The following is a 19,464-nucleotide window of genomic DNA, read 5'->3' on the forward strand; positions in this document are numbered from 1 at the left end:
ATGATAAACAAACTCAGAAGTTTGGCTTGTCTGTGTCACAGTGACATAAAGGGTTTTTTTTCCCCATAGTTCTCACACTGAGCCTCTCAGTCAGCATGTACTGGTAGAAAAAGCCTAATCTTGTCTGTGTGACCCTGAAGTGCTGTTGATGAAGACTCAAACCCTCCTTATGAAACACAGAATCACAGAATATCCTGAGCTGGGAGGGGCCCACAGGGATCATCCAGTCCAGCTCCTGGCCCTGCACAGACACCCCAACAATCCCACCCTGTTCCAGAGGGCATTCCAAACACTCCTGGAGCTCTGGCAGGTTTTGGGCTGTGCCCACGGCCCTGGGGAACCTGATCAGTGCCATGGGCAGCCCTGGTGAGGTTGAGGATGCCACTCATTTAGACAAAATGTGCTCCATCAGCGAGTGCTGGGAGAACTGGGAGTCCAAGTACCTGTAACTGGTAATGTTCATCACTGAGGGCAGATTTCAGCTCCCCAAAGAGATACTGTGGCATGAGAAATTTCTGATTTATACATCATAATTATCACCCATGCAGGGACGTGTACACTGGGTTACTGGGGTTAGAGAGACTCCTGGACAGCTGACCCTGTGTTGGGGGACTGTGTGGGGGCAGGGGAGTTAGACAGGGAGAGGGAGAAACCGTGGGCACATTTGGTGTGAGACATTTGGAACAACATTATCTGACTACAAAGAGCATCTCCCAAGTGCAGACTCCCAGGAATGGTACTTGGGTGCTGTGTAATGAAGATGTGAGCAGCAGCAAAAGATCCCCAGGAGACAGTGGCATTCCCAACCCTTTTCTCCTGGGGAGGAGGAGCATGAGGAGCAGATCCTCAGCACAGAGCTGTGCTGAATAAATGTTCCACACATGAGAGGGGCTAAAAATACCAAGTGGAAGGATTTAATGAAGGCACTGAGTGCAAGGTGTTCCCTGTAGATTTGGAAGTATCACCTGTGCAGGGTTTCCAGACCACCTACTTCATTCATCTAGTGGGGGATTTCTAATGACAAGGCTAAGCCCTCAAAGCCCTAATTATTATGCCATTGTGTTAAAAAAACAAAACAAAATAAAAACTTTTACACCTGTAAGGACTGAGAACATAGATCCACCTATTCCTGAACAAACGTGCTCACTTCTTTCCTCCTTGGGGACCTGCCTTTACACCTGTGCAGATCACTCTCTGTCTAATTTCTAAAATTGTTTGATCAAACAGGATTGATCCAAACAATTAATGCAAGGGAAGTCCCTTTATTTAGAACCTGCACTTTAATTGCAGTGAGATAGACCCTGAGCATACGGCACAGTAATTATTTTTATCCCTCTGGAGTCCCACTCTTGCCTCCATAGTCTTCTGATCCAAATTTGTGCCTGTTACAGGTTACATATTCCAGAAGTGATTAAAGTAGGTCCTCATCAAATAAGTCTGCTTACTTTTTTCCCCTTTCCTTCTTCCTTCTTATCCTCTTTACCTCCCTTTTGCCTCTCTTTACCCTCTTTTCCCCATCTCCTGTCTACAAACTATGAAAAACCTCTGCTGCTACCTTTGCACAGGGCCTGTAAAGCACCAGTAACGGTGCCTGACATGGTTTGTTTTGATGTCTTAACTAAATGAAACCCAGATGATGCTGTGTTTGTGACACATATCTGCCAGGCTGTCTCCAGTGATGTGATGGTTGGAGAACATGTGTACCTGGGCTATGGGCTGGGCGAGTTCACTCCCCTCCCTCTTTATTTCACTCCTTTACTTCGGGGTTTGGACAATGGAGCTGTCAACAATTTTCTCTGGATATGTATTATTTTATTACACATTTAGCTGTTTTACCCCTTAAAACTGGCAGAAGAAGGAGTAAAGTTTTCCTATCTTAAGGTTATTTAGAACACTGGATCCTTTTTTAATTATAAGTTTGTCCCAACTCCCTTCAAACCTTCTGTGTTTTCCATATGCTGCACTTCCATCTTTGCTGAAGGTGTAAGTTCAGCTGTTCCAAATTATTGTGAGATACAGCCCTAAATGGTGCTCCTGATCCCCCCTCCTTCAGGCATCACCTTTTCCAGTCTTGGGTCAGCAGCATTCCCTCAATTTATTCCAAGGGGTGCCATGGACCGGATACGCTTTGGCAGAAGGTTTGGGGAGTGATTCCAGTAGGAAATTACTGTAGAGCCCCAGTGAGCAAAACTCCACTGTAGCAAGTGTTAAAATTATAATAATATTAATTAATTAATATTATTAAAGAGTTGGAAAATAGAAGTAAGTCATTCCATGACCAGCCAACCAAAAAGAGCCAGGGTTTTAATGTTTAGATCTTGTGTCATGTTGAAGGGTCTGAGTGTCTCAGGGAACTGGGGAGGCTCAGCCTGGAGAAAAGGAGGCTCAGGGGGGACTTTTTCACTCTCTCCAACTCCTTGACAGGAGGGTGGAGTCAGGTGGGGGTCGGGCTCTGCTCCCAGGTAAGAATGGACAAGAGAGGAAACAGCCTCAAGTTGTGCCAGGGGAGATTTAGGTTGGATATTGGGAAAAATTCCTTCACTAAAAGAGTGGTCAGGCATTACTGGCACAGGCTGCCCAGGGCAGTGGTGGAGTCGTCATCCCTGGAAGTGTTCAAGAAACACGTGGATGTGGCCCTTTGAGGACATGGTTAGTGGTGAACATGGTGTTGGTGCTGGGTTGGTGGTTGATGATCTTATAGGTCTTTTCCAACCCTAATGTTTCTGAGCTAAGGCCCAGAGCTCGGGTGGCATTGGTTCCCTCAGCGGGTCAGTGATGATGAGTGACAATGAGAGAGAACAGCAGCACTAAACAGGGTCTCTCTTCTCTGCCAGGGGGTTTGTTCTGAGGAGGGTTATCGGAGAGAGAGGACAGGAAGAGGGGTTTGATTTGGTTTCGCGTTGGCATGGGTGGTTCTTGATGAAAACAAAATGGAACTGCCCAGAGTGTGACTGGTTTTGCTAGCTTGGTTTTAACCCTCTGTGTCTCTGTGTTGTTGCAGATAAGGAGTTAGGAGTCGGTCCGCCCGCTGACAATGACGACCCTGGTGCTCGGGGCCCGGCTGTCCCCAAAATATCAGGATTAGAAAGGAGCCAAGAGAAGAGCCAGGACAGCAGCAAAGACCCCGTCCTTGAGCCCGTGGTGCCTAAAGACCCTTGCCCTCAGGTGGCGCAGCCGCTGGCCCAGCCTCACCCCGAGCCGCCCGAGGCCCGCTGCCCCAGCCCCGCGCTCGCCCCGCGCCCGGAGCTGCCCGTCCCGCCGCCCCCGCCCGCGCCGCTGCCCCCGGCCCCCGAGGAGCCCTCCCGGGCCCCTGCTCCCCAGCACCCCCCTGGACAGCACCCCTCGGCACAGCACCCCTCGGCACAGCACCCCCCCGGGCAGCACCCCCCCGGGCAGCACCCGCCGCGGCCGCAGTCGCCGCTGCCGCCGGCCCAGGCGGCCCTGCCCGCCGTGCAGCCCCATCCCGCCGCACAGAGCCTCTCCCAGCCCCTCTCCGCCTACAACAGCAGCAGCTTGAGCCTCAACAGCTTGAGGTAGGAGGATGGGTCTGGGTCACTGCAGCCGTGCTGGGGTGGGACCTGGGCTGAGCCTGGATGGAGTGGAGGGGAATTAACTAAAGGAGATGAGTGGCAGCACATCCCATCCCATCACTGGGAAGTAAAGGAGACTTAGTGCATTTAACCTCAGCTCCTACCCTGAGATGAGCCAGGATCACTCTGTGTCTGACCTGGCGATCCCAAAAACCCCGGGTATTTTTAAATTAGCTTTTCCTTTTCCTGCCTGTCATACTTGGGTTTTTGGAGGGGATTTTACACAGTATATATGAGGGGAAGAAAATGGCAGTTCCTGCAGGCTGGGCTGCTCTCTGAAGGGTAACTCTTTAACCCTGCCATCCCTGTAAACATCTGATTCTCCAGACACTGCCGTGCCCTAGAGCAGGGAGTGTGGTGCAGCTGCACACAGCCCAGCACCACCAGTCACACACCAGGGACTGCACTGCTCCGTGTTTCCTGCACTGCTGACACCTGGCAGTCTGCAGTGCTTTTCTCTCACCTGGCCACAGTGAGATCGGCCTCACCTTTTGTTATCCCCCTCTAAAGATGAGCAGTGAGATTAAACAACACATTCACAGAAACCCGTGATGTCTCTCGGAGTCAGGACCCTCAGGTTTCCCCTGCTCTAAGCAAGGTTGTCATTCCCCAAATCTGAGGCAGTTGGTGACCTTCAGGACCTGATGAACCAGCACTATGGTTGCTTCATGTTTTCACTATGGAGGTGTTTAAGACTTGGATTTATTTTTAACCAAGCTGGTATTGCTTGTCTTTAAAAGTCACTGCAATAGGAACATGTTGTTACATGAAATAAAGACAAGTAGAATTCAGCCCTACATGAATATATTTTAAATACTCATCACTAGGACAAGAAACCTGAGAAATTGCAACCAGTGTAATCACAAATAGTTATTTTGTTGACTCGTCTTATCTCTTTATATTGTGGGGGTAGAGAGAGGCATTATCTATACAATAAACACATATCTTTTGTTGCCTTCTCGACTTCATTTCACATGTTCTGCAGTCTTTCATTTTACTAATTCATAGCAAAAAAAATTAAACTTTTACTAATGCAGTGATCACTGATTTTGAGCTCCATTTGCCTGAAAACATGAATCAGAAGCAGTCATGTAGAAAGGACCTGATAATTAAGTAATGAATGCACAGGGCTGATTACTCCTTTGTGTGTCATCCCTGTGTTGTCGGGGGACAGAATACCAGCCTCCTACAGAGAGAGAGAATATGTGTCAAGTGCTGGTGTGGAGAGACCAAAAGAAGTAAAAGATATCAGAGAAGGTCCAGCAGGTGGTGGGAGGAAGGAGTATCACGGTGGTGGGGCTGGGAATAGTAACCTGCATCTGTAATCCTTGAGTTCCATCCGTGCTGTGTTTAATGTGAGCTGTGTGTGGGTTGGGGGGGGTCTGTGTTCAGAGCTTTCCTCCCCTCCATGCAAAGCCTAATTGCTTTTCTTCTTGTTAACAGCAGCAGCAGAAGCAGCACTCCTGCCAAGACTCAGGCCCCTCCTCCCCACATATCCCACCACCCCTCGGCCTCCCCGTTCCCGCTGTCCCTGCCCAGCCACAGCCCCCTGCACACCTTCACACCCACCCTGCAGCCCCCAGCACACCCCCACCACCCCAATATGTTTGCCCCTCCCACGGCTCTGCCCCCTCCACCTCCACTGACGTCAGGGACACTGCAGGTTCCAGGACACCCCGCTGGTAGCACTTACTCAGGTAAGAGCCAGAGGGGTCGTGGCCCCAGAGGGTCTCGTGCGGTGTAGGACACCGGTTCTCTGGTTTTAGTCCCAGTAACTGTTTTAGGTGCACTGTTGGGTGGGGAGAGGCTGTACTTGCCGCTGGATGATTCTAAGTGATATCAAAGCCCCAAAACACCCAGACATACCCAATGACTTTTCCTCTGCCCTGGGAATGACTATTTTCGGAAGGCTGTGCTTTTTTCCTTTCTCTTTTGTTCAACCCATGGTACAACCACCATGTGCCCCCACAGAATCTGTGACCCCTTTGCTGAAGGTCTTCACTGCAGTTGTGGTCTGAGCCCAGAGTTGCTTCCCTGGCTGGGGAGAGGGTCTGCAGTGGCTGTGAACACAGTGGTGCTGAGCCTGTGTTTGTGCAAGATGGTGTGGGAGGGTGAGATGTAGAGATTCTTATCACTGGAGAAAACTGTGCTCTTTTATACCTCGCCTGTGGGGAGATCATGGAATCACAGAATGGTTTGGCTTGGAAGGATGTTAATCTGGATCCACCACCCTGCCATGGGCAGGGACACCTTCCACTAGCCCAGGTTGCTCCAAGCCCTGTCCAGCCTGACCTTGGACACTTCCAGGGATGGAGCAACCACAGCTTCTCTGGGCAACCTGTGCCAGGGCCTCACCAGGTCACTGAGAAGGATGTGGGGGAAGAAAATGGAGGAATATCAACATTTGAGTAACATCAGTTTGTACATCAGGGTACTCACATGAGCAGCAGCCACTCGTTATCTCCTCCAGCCTACTCGTACCTCCTCACCTATTTAGGGCTGTGTTCATGTCCATACAAATTCAGGGAGAACCTTCAGGCTAATGCTCAGAGGAATGTGAAAGCAGGCTTGGTGAGGAAGGGGAAATGGAGACTTTCAAATGTCTCAGGCCTTTGGGGAAGACCTGAGGGAGCTTTCTCACCCTGTACGGGGTTTTAAGTACAGCACTGATGCCACAGACAGCGAAGTGGCACAAAGTATGGAAAAGCCCCAGAGCTCACGGGGGGTTGTTTTGTTGTTTGTGTTTCAGAACAAGTGGCACAAAGTATGGAAAAGCCCCAGAGCTCACGGGGGGTTCTTTTGTTGTTTGTGTTTCAGAACAAGATCTCCTCCGTCAGGAACTAAACACGCGGTTTTTGGCCTCGCAGAGCGCGGATCGCGGGGCCTCCCTGGGCCCCCCGCCCTACCTGAGGACCGAGTTCCACCAGCACCAGCACCAGCACCAGCACACACACCAACACACACACCAGCACACCTTCACGCCTTTCCCCCACGCCATCCCACCCACTGCCATCATGCCGACGCCAGCACCGCCCATGGTGCGTACCCCAGGCAGAAATGTGAGGATAAGTAGAGCACAACTCTATTCTTTATTACAAAAAGTGTTAAGAATTTGCCAGGGTGTGGGGCAGGAGGCCTGTGCTGCCCAGGTGTGGCTGGGCAGGACAGGCAGGGCTGTCCCTCCCTCGTGACAGGCCCGTGAGCGGTAGGTTCAGGTGAAGGATGGGAGCTGAGGGACGAGGAGTGTGCACTCTGGTGCCTCTTCCCTTTTCCTGTCTCTTGATTTACTTTGAAGAAAGAAAAATCCCAAACAGTTTCATTGGAAACTTAATTTTCTATGTATTTTTTCCTCTCTGTTGGTTGCCAAACAATAGAGAAGTTTGTCTTCTATTTTGCCAACAGAAGTAAAGCAAGGAAATATCAAATAACTAGTTTGTGCTTTGATCCCTTTGCAGTTTGACAAATACCCTACAAAAGTTGACCCCTTCTACCGTCACAGTGTGAGTTTTATTGCTCTGTTTCAAACTGACTTCACTGCTTTTCTGTGGTGGGTTGGGATCACCACTCAATCAACGGCACAGTGTCCAATCTCTCCCTAATCATCACTCCAGGATTTACCATTATCGTCCTTGGTTGCTTTGGCTTTTGAAGGCTTGCGCTCGTGGTGCTTGTTTCTGATCAAGATGCAGTATCAGCTTTTCCAATCAAAAGATCTCTTGCTCATACACCATTTGGAGAGGTTTGATGTGAAAAGATGAGACAGAAGAGCTGACTGTTCCATGGAGCAGGAGGGAGCAGTGATTCCATCACGGTGTTTCAGTTGTGCCACAAACCCTTAGGCTGATATTTTTCCTAAGAAACTTGAAATGAACTGACAAACTATCATACAAACCCTCCAGGGATAGGTAATCTAATAGTTTTCCTAATCTATCATATTTTGTTTGATAAAATCTGAAAACCTGTCTTATTCTTCAGATTTCAAAGGCACAGCTGATCCACTGGGCTTGTTATGTTTTGAAAGCTCTGTTTGATGACAGCAACATGAATCCAGCTATACACTAGATGTGTTTATCTAAGCTACCAAAAATGTTATTTATTGAGATGAACCGATTTTTAATATTCCAGTTAAGTGTAAACCTTCTGCTACTAAGGGTTTGAGTCTATTGATTCATTTGCTGCTGAAATCTGGGTTGCATTTCCTTCGTCCTATTGGCAGAGGCAGGTACCTGATTGAATATGGCAAGAGTTTCTAAATCCAACAGTGATATTTTGATGAGAGAAGGAGTACTGCATCAGCACTCAGAAATCTGCAAAGCACTTGGCTTTATGTGTTGGTTTTGCTTAGAAGTGGAACTGGGCAAAAAAAACTGGTTAAGACTTAAGACCATGATGTGGTGCTTTCTGCTGTCCTGATTAACCACAGTCCCTGCTCACAGCCTGGCCTACACCTGAACAGTCCTGGAATTTCTGGCACTTCATCTGAGTAACTTGAACTGTAAGAGAGTGTTTGCAGGCTCAGAGCTCGAGGAGTATTGGGCAAACATTTAAGCCTGTCCTAATAAAGGGTGATGCTGCTCATTTGCATTGCTGTTTGCAAAATTGCCCTCAGATTTGCTGAGCTTTACATGGATTCAGAAGATATATTGTCGTCAGTGTTGATCCAAGCAGGAACATGGACCTGGGAGATAGGTAGAAGAATTTTAGAAATAAAGCACAGAAGTCCACATGTAATACAGGAAACATTGTAGAAGTCTCCAGCTGTATCTCCTTTTCAAATTCAGTGCCATAATACCTTATCGACCTGGATTGTAAAGGTCATGGCATCACCCCCTCTGATGTCAGGAAAGGCTGTTCTCCATTAGCCAGAGAGCTGTGCTGTGGACCTTGGCCCAGATCTGTTCCCTTGTGCCTCCCCTGCCTTCCCTTCAGGAAAGGTTTGTCCTTGGGAAGGGGTTGCACAGTGATCACCGTGGGATATTTGGCAAGCTGATAGCAGGAGATCCCGTGGTTCCAGGTTACACTGGATGAATGATCTGTGTGTAACCCCGGCAAGGCCTGACCCCTGTGATCCCCCATGGGACAGGAACTGCTCCTTGTGATCCCCCCATGGGACAGGAACTGCTCCTTGTGATCCCCCATGGGACAGGAACTGCTCCTTGTGATCCCCCATGGGACAGGAACTGCTCCTTGTGATCCCCCCATGGGACAGGAACTGCTCCTTGTGATCCCCCCATGGGACAGGAACTGCTCCTTGTGATCCCCCCATGGGACAGGAACTGCTCCCTCGGCTCCCTCAGCAGCTGCAGCTCCAAAAAGCAGCCCCTGAGTGGTGTGAGAGCACACCCCATAGGGCAGGAGAAATAGGAATAGTGTCCAGCTGTGGCACTTGCACAGACCTTCTTCCTGTAGACAAGAGTTTCCACTGTAGATCCACATCAGGAATTCGAATACCTTAAAAAAGCTGGCAGGGAGTGCAGGTGAACTTTGCAGGAGAACAAGGTCTGTTTGAGGGTTAGAATCCATCTCCTGGAGAACAGGGAATACAGCTCACATAGAAACTCATGTTGAGGTTGAAATCAGTTTTCTTTCTGGGCATCTTTGATTTTACAGTCACTTTTAGCACAGTGAGGCATCATTTTTACCTCCAGCCAGGTCTAGTTTAGCATTGCACACACCCAGCCAAGGAGAGCTGTGGAAAGGGGAAATGCTGCTCAAAAGAGAAGGGATACTGGGGAAAAAGGGAGCACTGACTATGAAAGATAGATCCTGAAAGCTGGAGGAATTTAACTGATGCAAAGAGATCATGGAGTTATAATATTTATATTTTATTAATAGTTCTGCCCTTGAGGAAAGGTCACATTTAATTAACTTACCGGTTGTTATAAAACTCTAAGGAAATAATTCCTTATTATCAGTCATAGCCAATAGAATACATAGTATTACGTCTTTCCCCATCATTTGGAATTAGTCCATTACACAGAGAATTAAATGCAGAAGACACTTGAGGATTTAAAGCACATTTTACTCATTAAAAGTTATTGTAAATGAGGACAAGTGTCTCTTAATGATTTCTCAAATGCCTACCATTCACTATCAACTAAATCTCAAAGTGTTTGCTGCACCACTGCATGGAGCAGGTCCAAATTAAATAGAATTAAAAACAACAACAGCAACACTCTTGAATAGAAGTTTGATACCATGCTTTTGAACTGAGAAAATCTTCTGATACCTCTGAAATACTGAAATATTTTCTCAGTGATCAGTGAATATAATATGAATAAATGACCTTGCAAGATGAGCTACTGGAAGGAAAAAGGATGAAGCAAAGCACATGTGTATGCCTGGCATAACCAAATCCATCAAAAGTTTGTGATACTGATTCACTCTGGGATGGGATTTTCTCAGTGTTTTCCTGCCCTTCATGTCCAGTCTTTTACTTTGCCCAGTCCTGCTTCTGTTCAATTGGCCATTAACTCATTTATTTGATCTTAAAAGTAGCAAACAGTGCTTGACTTTGATCTGGTGTGTTCGGAGGGGTTTGTCTCAGCCAGAGAACCCCAGTGGGTTTTTGGGTGCCAGTCCCTGTGGAGCTGGGAGCCATCCCGTTAGATCCAGAGCTTTCACTGGGAGAATGTATTTGGAGTGTGATGCTTGGAATCCCTGACTCCCACCAGAAGGCAATTTGGTGGGTGATCCCAGCATTTCCATGGAATTGGACGAGTTCTGTGTTACAGCAATGAGGCAAAGGGTCACAGCCAGAGCACGGAGACAAGATCCCATTGGGATGTCGTGGTTTATCACAGGATGGTTTGGGTTGGAAGGGACCTAAAAGCCCATCTAGTCCCACCCCCTGCCATGGGCAGGGACACCTCCCACTAGCCCAGGTTGCTCCAAGCCCTGTCCAGCCTGGCCTGGGACACTTCCAGGGCTGGGGCAGCCACAGCTTCTCTGGGCAGCCTGTGCCAGGGCCTCCCCACCCTCACAGCCAAGAATTTATTTATTTAGTTTACCTGCTTGTTTCCCTTGGGTTTGTCTGCACTACTACAGAGCAGCCTTTTGTGTTTTTTGCCTAAATTCTCTGCTCACTGGGGGCAGGGAGGTCAGTGGAGATGTGCACATTTTTAGCACACTCTCCTTATAAAAAATTACCCTACATTTTTGGAGGGTTCTGCCTTAACATTTTGTTTAAATACTAATTTTTAACAAATCAGATTGTCTGTCTGCTAATATTAGATGTGGCAGGATGTCCTCTCAGACAGGCTAATGAAGTAAGAATTGTGCATATTTTGCTCATTTCCTACAGATACCATTAAAATCCCAAGGTACTAATGGAGTTTTAATGATACAATATCGTAGAACTCATAAGGATTTTTTCCACTTAAACAGTAGATTTCTAAGTCTTATTCAACTCAGGATTCTGCCTTTTCTCTTGAAATGACTCACAGACTGAAACCATTTAAAACCTCTCTCCAATTTAATAATGAATAACTGAAGGAACAAAGTCTGTCTCACGCTCTGCTGGGCTAATGCAGGGACAGGCTCTGGCTGCCTGATTTTGGAACTGCTTTTAAGCTCTAAACATCATGACATCTGTGAACATCTCATTGATGCTTTAACTAACATTGTTGCAACGAGATCACTTTGATGCTCCTCAGTTTTTCTCCATGTACCATTTTCCTGCTGTTCCACAGGAATGTTTTCTCTGTGTTGCTCCTCTGCCTGTCCTGTGCTGGCATTGATGTTTTTCTCTTTCTGTTCCAGCTGTTTCACTCCTATCCTCCAGCTGTATCAGGTATTCCTCCCATGATTCCTCCAACTGGCCCCTTTGGATCCCTACAAGGAGCTTTTCAACCCAAGGTAAGACAGGAATTACCTCTTACACTGTGTGATGCAGGTCAGGGGTTGGATGTGTTCCTATTCTGGAGCAATGAGGTCTGAGTTACAGCCTAATTCCACGGGGGACAACAGGCTTTTTCCAAATTTACTTTGAAGAGAAGTTATTTCTCATTAGGTTCAGACACATACAAACATTTTTTAAAAAAATTATATATATATAATGGCATAGTTCACTTTAGAAGCAATATAATTAGTTCTGAGATAGTGTGCATTAATGAAAGGTCATGTAATAATCAGGATTTTTAGAAATGGTGATCATTATTGTTTACTCATTTCCATAATTAGCTCCCAGCTCCACCACAGTGAAGAACACTGATTTGTCTCTCCTCGTGTTGTAGCTGGGAGAGAGAAATGTGAGGAGTTCAGGGGGGATTTCTTTTGTTTTCATGGAGTCACTCTTTGTTTATCAGTGGGAGGAAACCACAGTCTGTGGCCTTTGCAACTAAAGCCTGAAATCAGGTTTGGAATGTCTGCAGAGGAGACACCTTCTCCCTTAAATTGGCCCATCCACTCTAATGACTGAATATGTAAATTGCAGTTCATTAGTGGGATTCTTCCTCTGTATGGTAATCAGACTGTTAACAACTCTGGTTCTTAATTGTTAGTTATGCTGTAGCTGATTTCTATTTTCTTCATTTAACCTAGGAAGAAGCTCTGTCTAAATGTAGGGGGGCTGGGTTGATTTTTTTTTTGTTTTGGGGTTTTTTTTCTCCACAAAGCTGCATTTTGTTTTATTAACTGACTATTTACATTCAAATCATGGGAAAAGCTTTCATGTTTTTTCAACTGGATGTTACTTTTCCTGGTGTCTGTGTGGTGCCAGTGCCTGTGGAAGGAGCTGAGGCCCTTGGGCAGTGACTGAGGAGATGCTCTGTGTGCTCAGTGCACTGGTGATGAGCAGCACAGCACGAGCTCCTCCAAACACTGCTTTAGATTCCATGTCAGAAATGTGTTCCTAATCAGGTTTTCCATATTAGAAAGATTTTCCAGTGTAAACAGTCACTGTTCCCTCAGTGTTTTGGATTAAAATAATGGGAAGTTGGTGGACAATGGAACTTTGGAAATTGAGATGATAATACAGATACTATTAAGTGGATTATAATGGTTCTTCTTTCCTCTTTAAGAAGTTTATCTCTGCTGCTTAGACAGTGCTAATGATAAAGAACTATTATTTTTCACGTTCTGTTGCTTTCAAGCATTGTGTCACTCATTAATGCTCTCTCCCTGTGGTGTTTCTAGACTTCCAATCCTATTGATGTTGCAGCCAGACCTGGGACGGTCCCACATACCCTTCTCCAGAAAGATCCACGGGTCTGTAAAAAATGTTTTGTTTTCCTCAAGTAAAGCTATTCCTCCTGAAAACCTTGAGTGTCCAAATTAATATCCTAAAACTAAAGCTGTCTGAGCCGTTTCAGTCAGTGAGGGCTGGAGAGGTTGTATGGGAAGAATGTTAAACAGATCCTGTGCAGTGGCAGAGCTCTCTCCTCGCTCAGCTCTCCCCCCACAGCCCCAGGGGTCGAGGCATAAAAGCCCAATTCAGCGCAGAATTGTACAAACCTCTCCAAGATTTGTGTTTGTACTCTGTAATTGTTTTTAATGTGGGTAATGGCAGTTATTCCCTGGGTTACTGTAGCATTGATTGCACCAGTGAAATACAGATGCAGTTTATTGATCACTTGGTGCCTCTGGGTTCCTGCGTTCCAGGGGATGTGAACAGCATTTATTGCCTCAGCACTTGGGCTCTTCGCCTCCTTCTGTTCTCTGCCCGTGGGTTGTTTGTGTGTGAGAATTCATGGACGTTGTTTGCCATGAGAAACATCACACAGACACATTTTCAGCAGAACTCTCTGACAAAAGCAATGAGGAGCTCTCCTTAAAATTCCATGTTGTGCTATGGCTTCACTTTAAAGTGCAGCAGAGCTATTTTCATTGGGTTATGCCAAATTCCAGTACGTTGGTTTGCTCAGAATTGGTGCTGTAGTTGAGCTTTATACCAAAAAGAGCCACATTTTTGTTTATGTATCTAATTGCAGAGATAACTAGAGCCTCCCATCCTGAAGTCATTTAGCTTTATGTTCCCTTTCAACTTGAGTTTCGGTTATTTCAAGATGATTCATTGTGCCATCACTGTGTCTGCTAAGTACCTTTTACACCTATAAATCTCCTTTAGGATTGCATTTCAAAACAGAAAATCCAAAACAAATGAGCAATACCCAATAAATTGAATTTATTTTCCAGCATTAACTGATGAAATATGAGCAAAAAAAAGGGGAATAAGAAGATAACCTGCTAAAAAAAACCAAACCAAATAAACCAACAGGCCACATAAAAAGTAGTAATGAGAAAACTGGGTTTTAACCCAGCCCCTGTTTACCAACATCTGTTGCAGTGTGAGAAAATAATTAAGGCAAAGGCCATTTGTGGCAGAGAACACCTCGGGCAGTCTGTCAGTGGTGGCTGTTTGGAGGCACAAGGCAAGGAGCTGATGCCATGGCTGGTGATGGACACACTGCTGTGCGGGGGCTGACACCCCATTCCAGCCCCTTCCCACCCAATCTGTGGGATCAAGCCTGTGGAAAAGGGGCTTGTCCACTCTCCAGCCTGGTCATGAGCCGAGCAGCTTTGAAAGACGACAGAAGTTTGCCCAAAGGAGAGATCTGTGCTTTCTTCAGCAGAGTTAACCAGCCATTTTTGTAGCATTAAATCAACAAATTAAAGCTGATGCCAGAGGACAGAGCTCTCTGTGAGCCTTGTTGAGTTGCTTGTCAACACTCAGGTACAACAGCCCAGGGGGGAGGGCCACGCTCGGGGACGGGGGCCAAGGACTAATTATTATCCAAAAGGGCTTCATTTGAAAGTAAAATGATAACATTTTAATTTTGTCTCTTAATGAAGCAATACAAATTTGTTAATTAGAGCAATTGTTTGAGTGACAGGCATGTAACCAAGCTGTCATTTCTTCTTCACAGTTGACAGATCCGTTCAGGCCCATGTTGAGGGTAAGAAATCTTCTTGTACGACAGTTTGTCAAGCTTGGCTCGGTCCCACCGGGTTGAAGCAGCAGAATAATTGCAAATCAGTGCTGCCATGTGTCATCTGGGGTGTTTTACCCCTCATTTGGGAGCAGGATGGTCAGTCCTTCAGCTTGTGATCACTCAAGGACAATGCAGAGTTTCAAAGTTGGAAGTTTTCTGCTTCTCATGCAGCCCCTCACACGAACACTCGAGGTTAAATATTGATAATCCCTCTATCATCATTTCCTGAGCCAAATCCTAGAGATCCTGGCAGTGATCCCCTGTCTTTCACTGCACACTGAAGGATTTTGCATTTTATTATTTATTGGGTGTTGTCAGTGTTATTCAGTATGGTACATCCCACCCAGGTCTGTCCATTATGGACAGACAGTCTGCTTCAAAGACAAAATATTTTAGAAATAAGGATCTAAAGATCCATCTATCAGTCAAAAAGGGTTTCTTGTTAATTTTTCAGTGTAGTCAAGAAGAAGATTTAGATTTTGATCAAACCAACCAAGTGAACTTATGAAATCACTGGCACAGCCAGTTGTTTTGAATTAGCAAAAGGCTTGAGCTTAGGGGGAGCATGTGTGTGAGAGAGGGTTTAATTTTTTTGTGATTTAATTATTGGTTGATACACTCCTAAAAATAGAAGGCAGACCATGTGCCATAGTTTGTGAAACATTTCATTTACAAGTAGCTCAAGGAGCTTCTTGAATTCCTGTGATAATTTTTAAACCTGCAGGAATCATTAGTTACTACAGACCTCGAAGTAACAAAACTGGGAAAAGTGTATCCTCGATGAGTCTTTTTCAGTCAAAGTTTCCAGCTGTGCTGGAAATGGAGTTCAAAATCAAGAAGGAAACATAATAAACACTCTGGTTCTTCCCTCCCTCTCTCCTCCCCGGGATTCAAAGCCATGGTGACAGGAGGGATGCAAAGACCCTCCCAAACAGAGTGAATGGACTGATCTCCAGTGTTTTCAGTACATTTACATGCTCAAGTCTTGGAGGTGCAGACCAGTAATCATATGAGGGAGTCAGATTTATTTTGAAAACCAGAGTGACCTTTTAAGCTGCTTTAATTTTCATCTTTCTGTGGAAATGCCAGTCCTGGCATAGCTGCACTTGTGGGAATGACCTCAGTGTGCAGTTGTGAGCAATCCAGCTGTGCAGCAGCTGCTGGCTGGGACACAGCTTCACTGATCTCAGCAGCACAAGCTGCATTCTCAGCCAGTGGCATCAGAGGATTACAGGAGTGTGTAAAACAGGAGCATTCCTGGATATCCAAGAAAAACTTCTTAGCAAGGGACAAAGGTTTTTCATTTCTAGGTTCCCAAGAGGATTGAAGGGAGCCCTTTGGGGGGGATCCCCTGGACCAAACCAGGCTGGGCTAAGGGTTGGTAACGGTTCTAGAACTAGGATAAAGCACCACAGGTTTCTGGAAGTTACTGATTCATGTGTTTTGTTTTTCCAGAAACCTGGGAAGTGGTGTGCCATGCACGTCCACATCGCCTGGCAGATCTACCACCACCAACAGAAAGTCAAGGTCAGTGGTGGGGCACACCTGAATTTTGGATGAAGGGCACAGAGCAAACCTGTGAGAGGAAGGGTTTGCCTCTCACTTGAGCAGTTCTGTGGCATGGCCCATGCTTTGTTAAATCCACCATGCACAGCATTATAGCACAACCCTCCCATTCAGAGAGCTGCTGTATCAGAATGAAAACCTGAAGTACGAATGTCTGGGATGCTCCGGAGCCAGGACACCAGATCTGGGGCAATAACCACCAGTTTGTAGCTGGGAAGGGTGAGATGGATGGGTGTGCCTGAGAGCTAAAACAGTGCTTTTATTTGTGGCTGAGGACACAAATGTGAGATGGAATTTTTTTAAGTCTGGAGAAGCAAAGCATGTGTATCCCGTTCCTCTTAGTCCTGTTCCTGGTCAGCAGGGGGCACAGGGAGATTTCTCCTGTCCCTGGGATGCTTTACCCAGTGTGGCTGCACAGCTCCCATCACTCTTCCTTCACAGCCCATCTCCTGGCTGGAGGTTGGACCTGGATGAGTCCAGGCTGCTCAGGCAGACACAGCCCCTCAGGTGATGTGTTGTCAGACACTCTCATTGCACTGAAACTTAAGGGAAGGAAGTATTTCCTTAGTTATTTTTCAACCTTGAGATTTCAAGGGTAAGGGCCATGGGCAGTTTGGGCTCTCCTGAAACAAAAGTCAGAGAAAAGCAATGTATTCATGTGATAAGTGAGGGTATTTCTATTCCTACTACAACTGTATTTTCATTGCACATAGACTCTGTGAAGTTTCTTTCCCTTTATAGTATTTTCACTCTACTTGTCACAGAAAAATCCTGTGTTGCTCCTGAGGTTTTTCACTAAGTAAGGAAAGGTTGTTCTTCACTGCTCATGCTTCAGGAGTCAATAACTTGTGTTAGAAACTAAAATTACTAGGGAACTCAGAGCACTTTGCAGTCTGTGTGTGCAATTGAGGTGTGTAAGGTATTGCTACAAGAATATGAAGATGTTGAACAGCTACAAAAACCTGCAGCTAATAGAGTTTAAAAATAACCCTTTTAAACAAGGTTGACAGGTTAATTTGCTGCAGTAGACATATCTCTCTTCTCTGCTTCCTTATGTTTCCCCTGCTAGTGATCTTCATTCATCTTCCCATTATCAAAAAAGACAAGATTATAGACCTAGAGAGTTATATGTCCTTTTTTTCTATTTTATTGAAAAGGTATTTTCTTGAAATGAAATTATTATTCCCATGCTGTCTATGTCCTTTGAATCTTTCTTGATTTGATATTCAGAGAGAGGTCATACCACTGTATTTATAACTCACAGTAAATGCCATTTTCATGCAGCCATTTCTTTTGCCTAATCCTTTTCTACCTTGCATGTTAAAAAAACCCAGGAATAAAGCCCAGAAGCACAGGACAGGATGTTACTTGGCTTTTTGAGGCTGTGCATGATGAACATTTCAAGAATAATTGAGAAATGTCTTTCACTATCTCAGTTCAGTCAAAAAAAATGAGGTCTGGTCTAGAATAAGTGAGGGAGGTTGGTTTGTGTTCCTGGGGGACAGGGGAGCCACGTCCTCCCTCTGTGTGACCACGAGGGGGGAACCTCTGGCTGAAGGCTCACAGAGGGCAATTTCTCCTTCCAGCCCATGGTTGTGAAGGTGCCTTTTGTCCTGCACAAGCTGAAGGTGCTGCCTGACCACAGAGCAGGGAATAAACCAGACCTGCTCAGAGATTTCCTGTTGGCTGCAGTGCCACCAGACTGCTGAGAAGTGTGGAAGGCTCGCTAACTACCTGGCCCAGTAATTGCTTGCAGAGGGCAGCAGCAGGCACTGGAGGAGCAGGCAAGATGGGAAACTTTAAAACACAACCTTCCTGACCTCAGGAAAAATTGCATGCAGCTGTGGATGCTGTTTGCCTGCCTTTGCCTCTGCAGCAAGACCTGGGTAACCTTTGTGCACGCCCGGGGAGTTCCACAGGCAAAGCCAGGGCTGCACAAGGCACATTTACACTGCTCCTCAGACTGACCACTGCTCAGGAGAGGATTTGTGCTCCATAATTGGCCCTCTCTCTTCTAGGAAAGGCCTTATGGCCCGAGCTCACATCAGGGCAGACAATTACATTGATTTTAGTGGGCACCAAGTGAAGGTGTTACACCTTCTCTGGCCTTGAAGTGCACTGTAAGGATTGGCAGCCAGGGGGGTGCTCTCCTGAACGGCAGCTGGGGATAAAAGAAACCTGACTGTTTTTTCTGGTGCTATTTTAAGGTAACCCAACACGTTCAAAAATCTTTTAACACATCCATGATACTCCTGTTCCTGTTCAGACAGGGATTTGTTCATTATTTAGAACAGCACCGTTCATATGGCTGCAATTAAAGCTTTTGCTATTCTGAGTAATGCCTGTCAGGGGTTTATAACTCGGTTGTTAAAAAGAAGAATAAAAAGAGTTCACAGCATAAAAATCTGGCACGCAGGCTTCAGCTGAGGCATTTGCTGAACTTCTTTTAACTATTAAAGCACTTCAGTGGTACTTGCTTAAAAGAAATGACCTTAATTTGGCCATCTTTGCCATTTCAGTGTCCTTGCAGGCCCTTATCTCCAAACATAGATAATGCCTTTGTTTCTCTTTCTTCTTTCTTTTTTTTTTTTTGTTCTCATAACTACATAGACATGTTAGTAGCACTTGAAAAACAGCTCCTAGGCATGCACATTAACTTGACCATAACTTTTTAATATGCATATTTATATCATTGTAATAGTCTATACTCTGGGCTGGCACAGTATTAAATACTGATTTATAAAGCATAGCTTGTTCCAGAATTACTGTTAAGATCTCCTGGTTCAGTGTTACCCATTTGTAAATCCTTTCAGCTGACCTGTACAATTAATCAGCAACCTGTGTTTAGGGAATTCTGGCAGCACAGGTCATTGGGAATTTAGTTTTTCTCTTCCTTCCTTCTATAAAACTACTGGAGTTGGCACCACTGAAATGAGGATGTGGCACAAAGAAGAGCCCATCCTTCACCCACTTATCCTTCACAATCCATCTGCCTCAGCAAATTCTCCTCACAGAATGGAGGCTGCTGATTCTCATACAAGGAAATAAAGACAGGGACATGCAGCATTTGGAATTGGAGTGTGAGCAGCCAAAAGGGGCTGCAGTTCCTTAGATCAAATGCTCTTCATCTGTCACCTGGGTCATTTTAGCCCCTAATTGCAGCCTGAGGGGCACTGAGGGATACACTGTGTTTCTTGGTGGCAGCTTCACAGTTAAATTAAAGGTTCTGGTGTCCCTTGGCTGGTCTGTGCCATCCCTGTGTGACCCCTGGGCAGAGGGGCAGCTCTGCCTGGCACAGCTTGGGCTATCACCCAGCTTTTAACACTCCTGCCCACCTGGGTCAGGGCCAAACTAACATCTTGATTTATTTTATAAGA

General features: G+C 45.9%; 1 protein-coding gene across 1 annotated transcript in view; it reads left to right on the forward strand.

The window, feature by feature from the left end:
- Nucleotides 1-19,464, forward strand: part of AUTS2 (activator of transcription and developmental regulator AUTS2) — a 75,708-nt gene that overhangs the window by 44,587 nt on the left and 11,657 nt on the right. The window contains exons 3-10 of the mRNA XM_032707851.1: nt 3,002-3,533; nt 5,034-5,287; nt 6,408-6,628; nt 7,046-7,090; nt 11,352-11,447; nt 12,726-12,797; nt 14,456-14,485; nt 15,977-16,048. Of these exons, the coding sequence (XP_032563742.1) occupies nt 3,002-3,533; nt 5,034-5,287; nt 6,408-6,628; nt 7,046-7,090; nt 11,352-11,447; nt 12,726-12,797; nt 14,456-14,485; nt 15,977-16,048 (1,322 nt within the window). The remainder of the gene's footprint in view (nt 1-3,001; nt 3,534-5,033; nt 5,288-6,407; nt 6,629-7,045; nt 7,091-11,351; nt 11,448-12,725; nt 12,798-14,455; nt 14,486-15,976; nt 16,049-19,464) is intronic.

The sequence above is a fragment of the Chiroxiphia lanceolata genome, chromosome 20 (assembly GCF_009829145.1).
Source record: "Chiroxiphia lanceolata isolate bChiLan1 chromosome 20, bChiLan1.pri, whole genome shotgun sequence".
NCBI classification, from domain to species: Eukaryota; Metazoa; Chordata; class Aves; order Passeriformes; family Pipridae; genus Chiroxiphia; species Chiroxiphia lanceolata.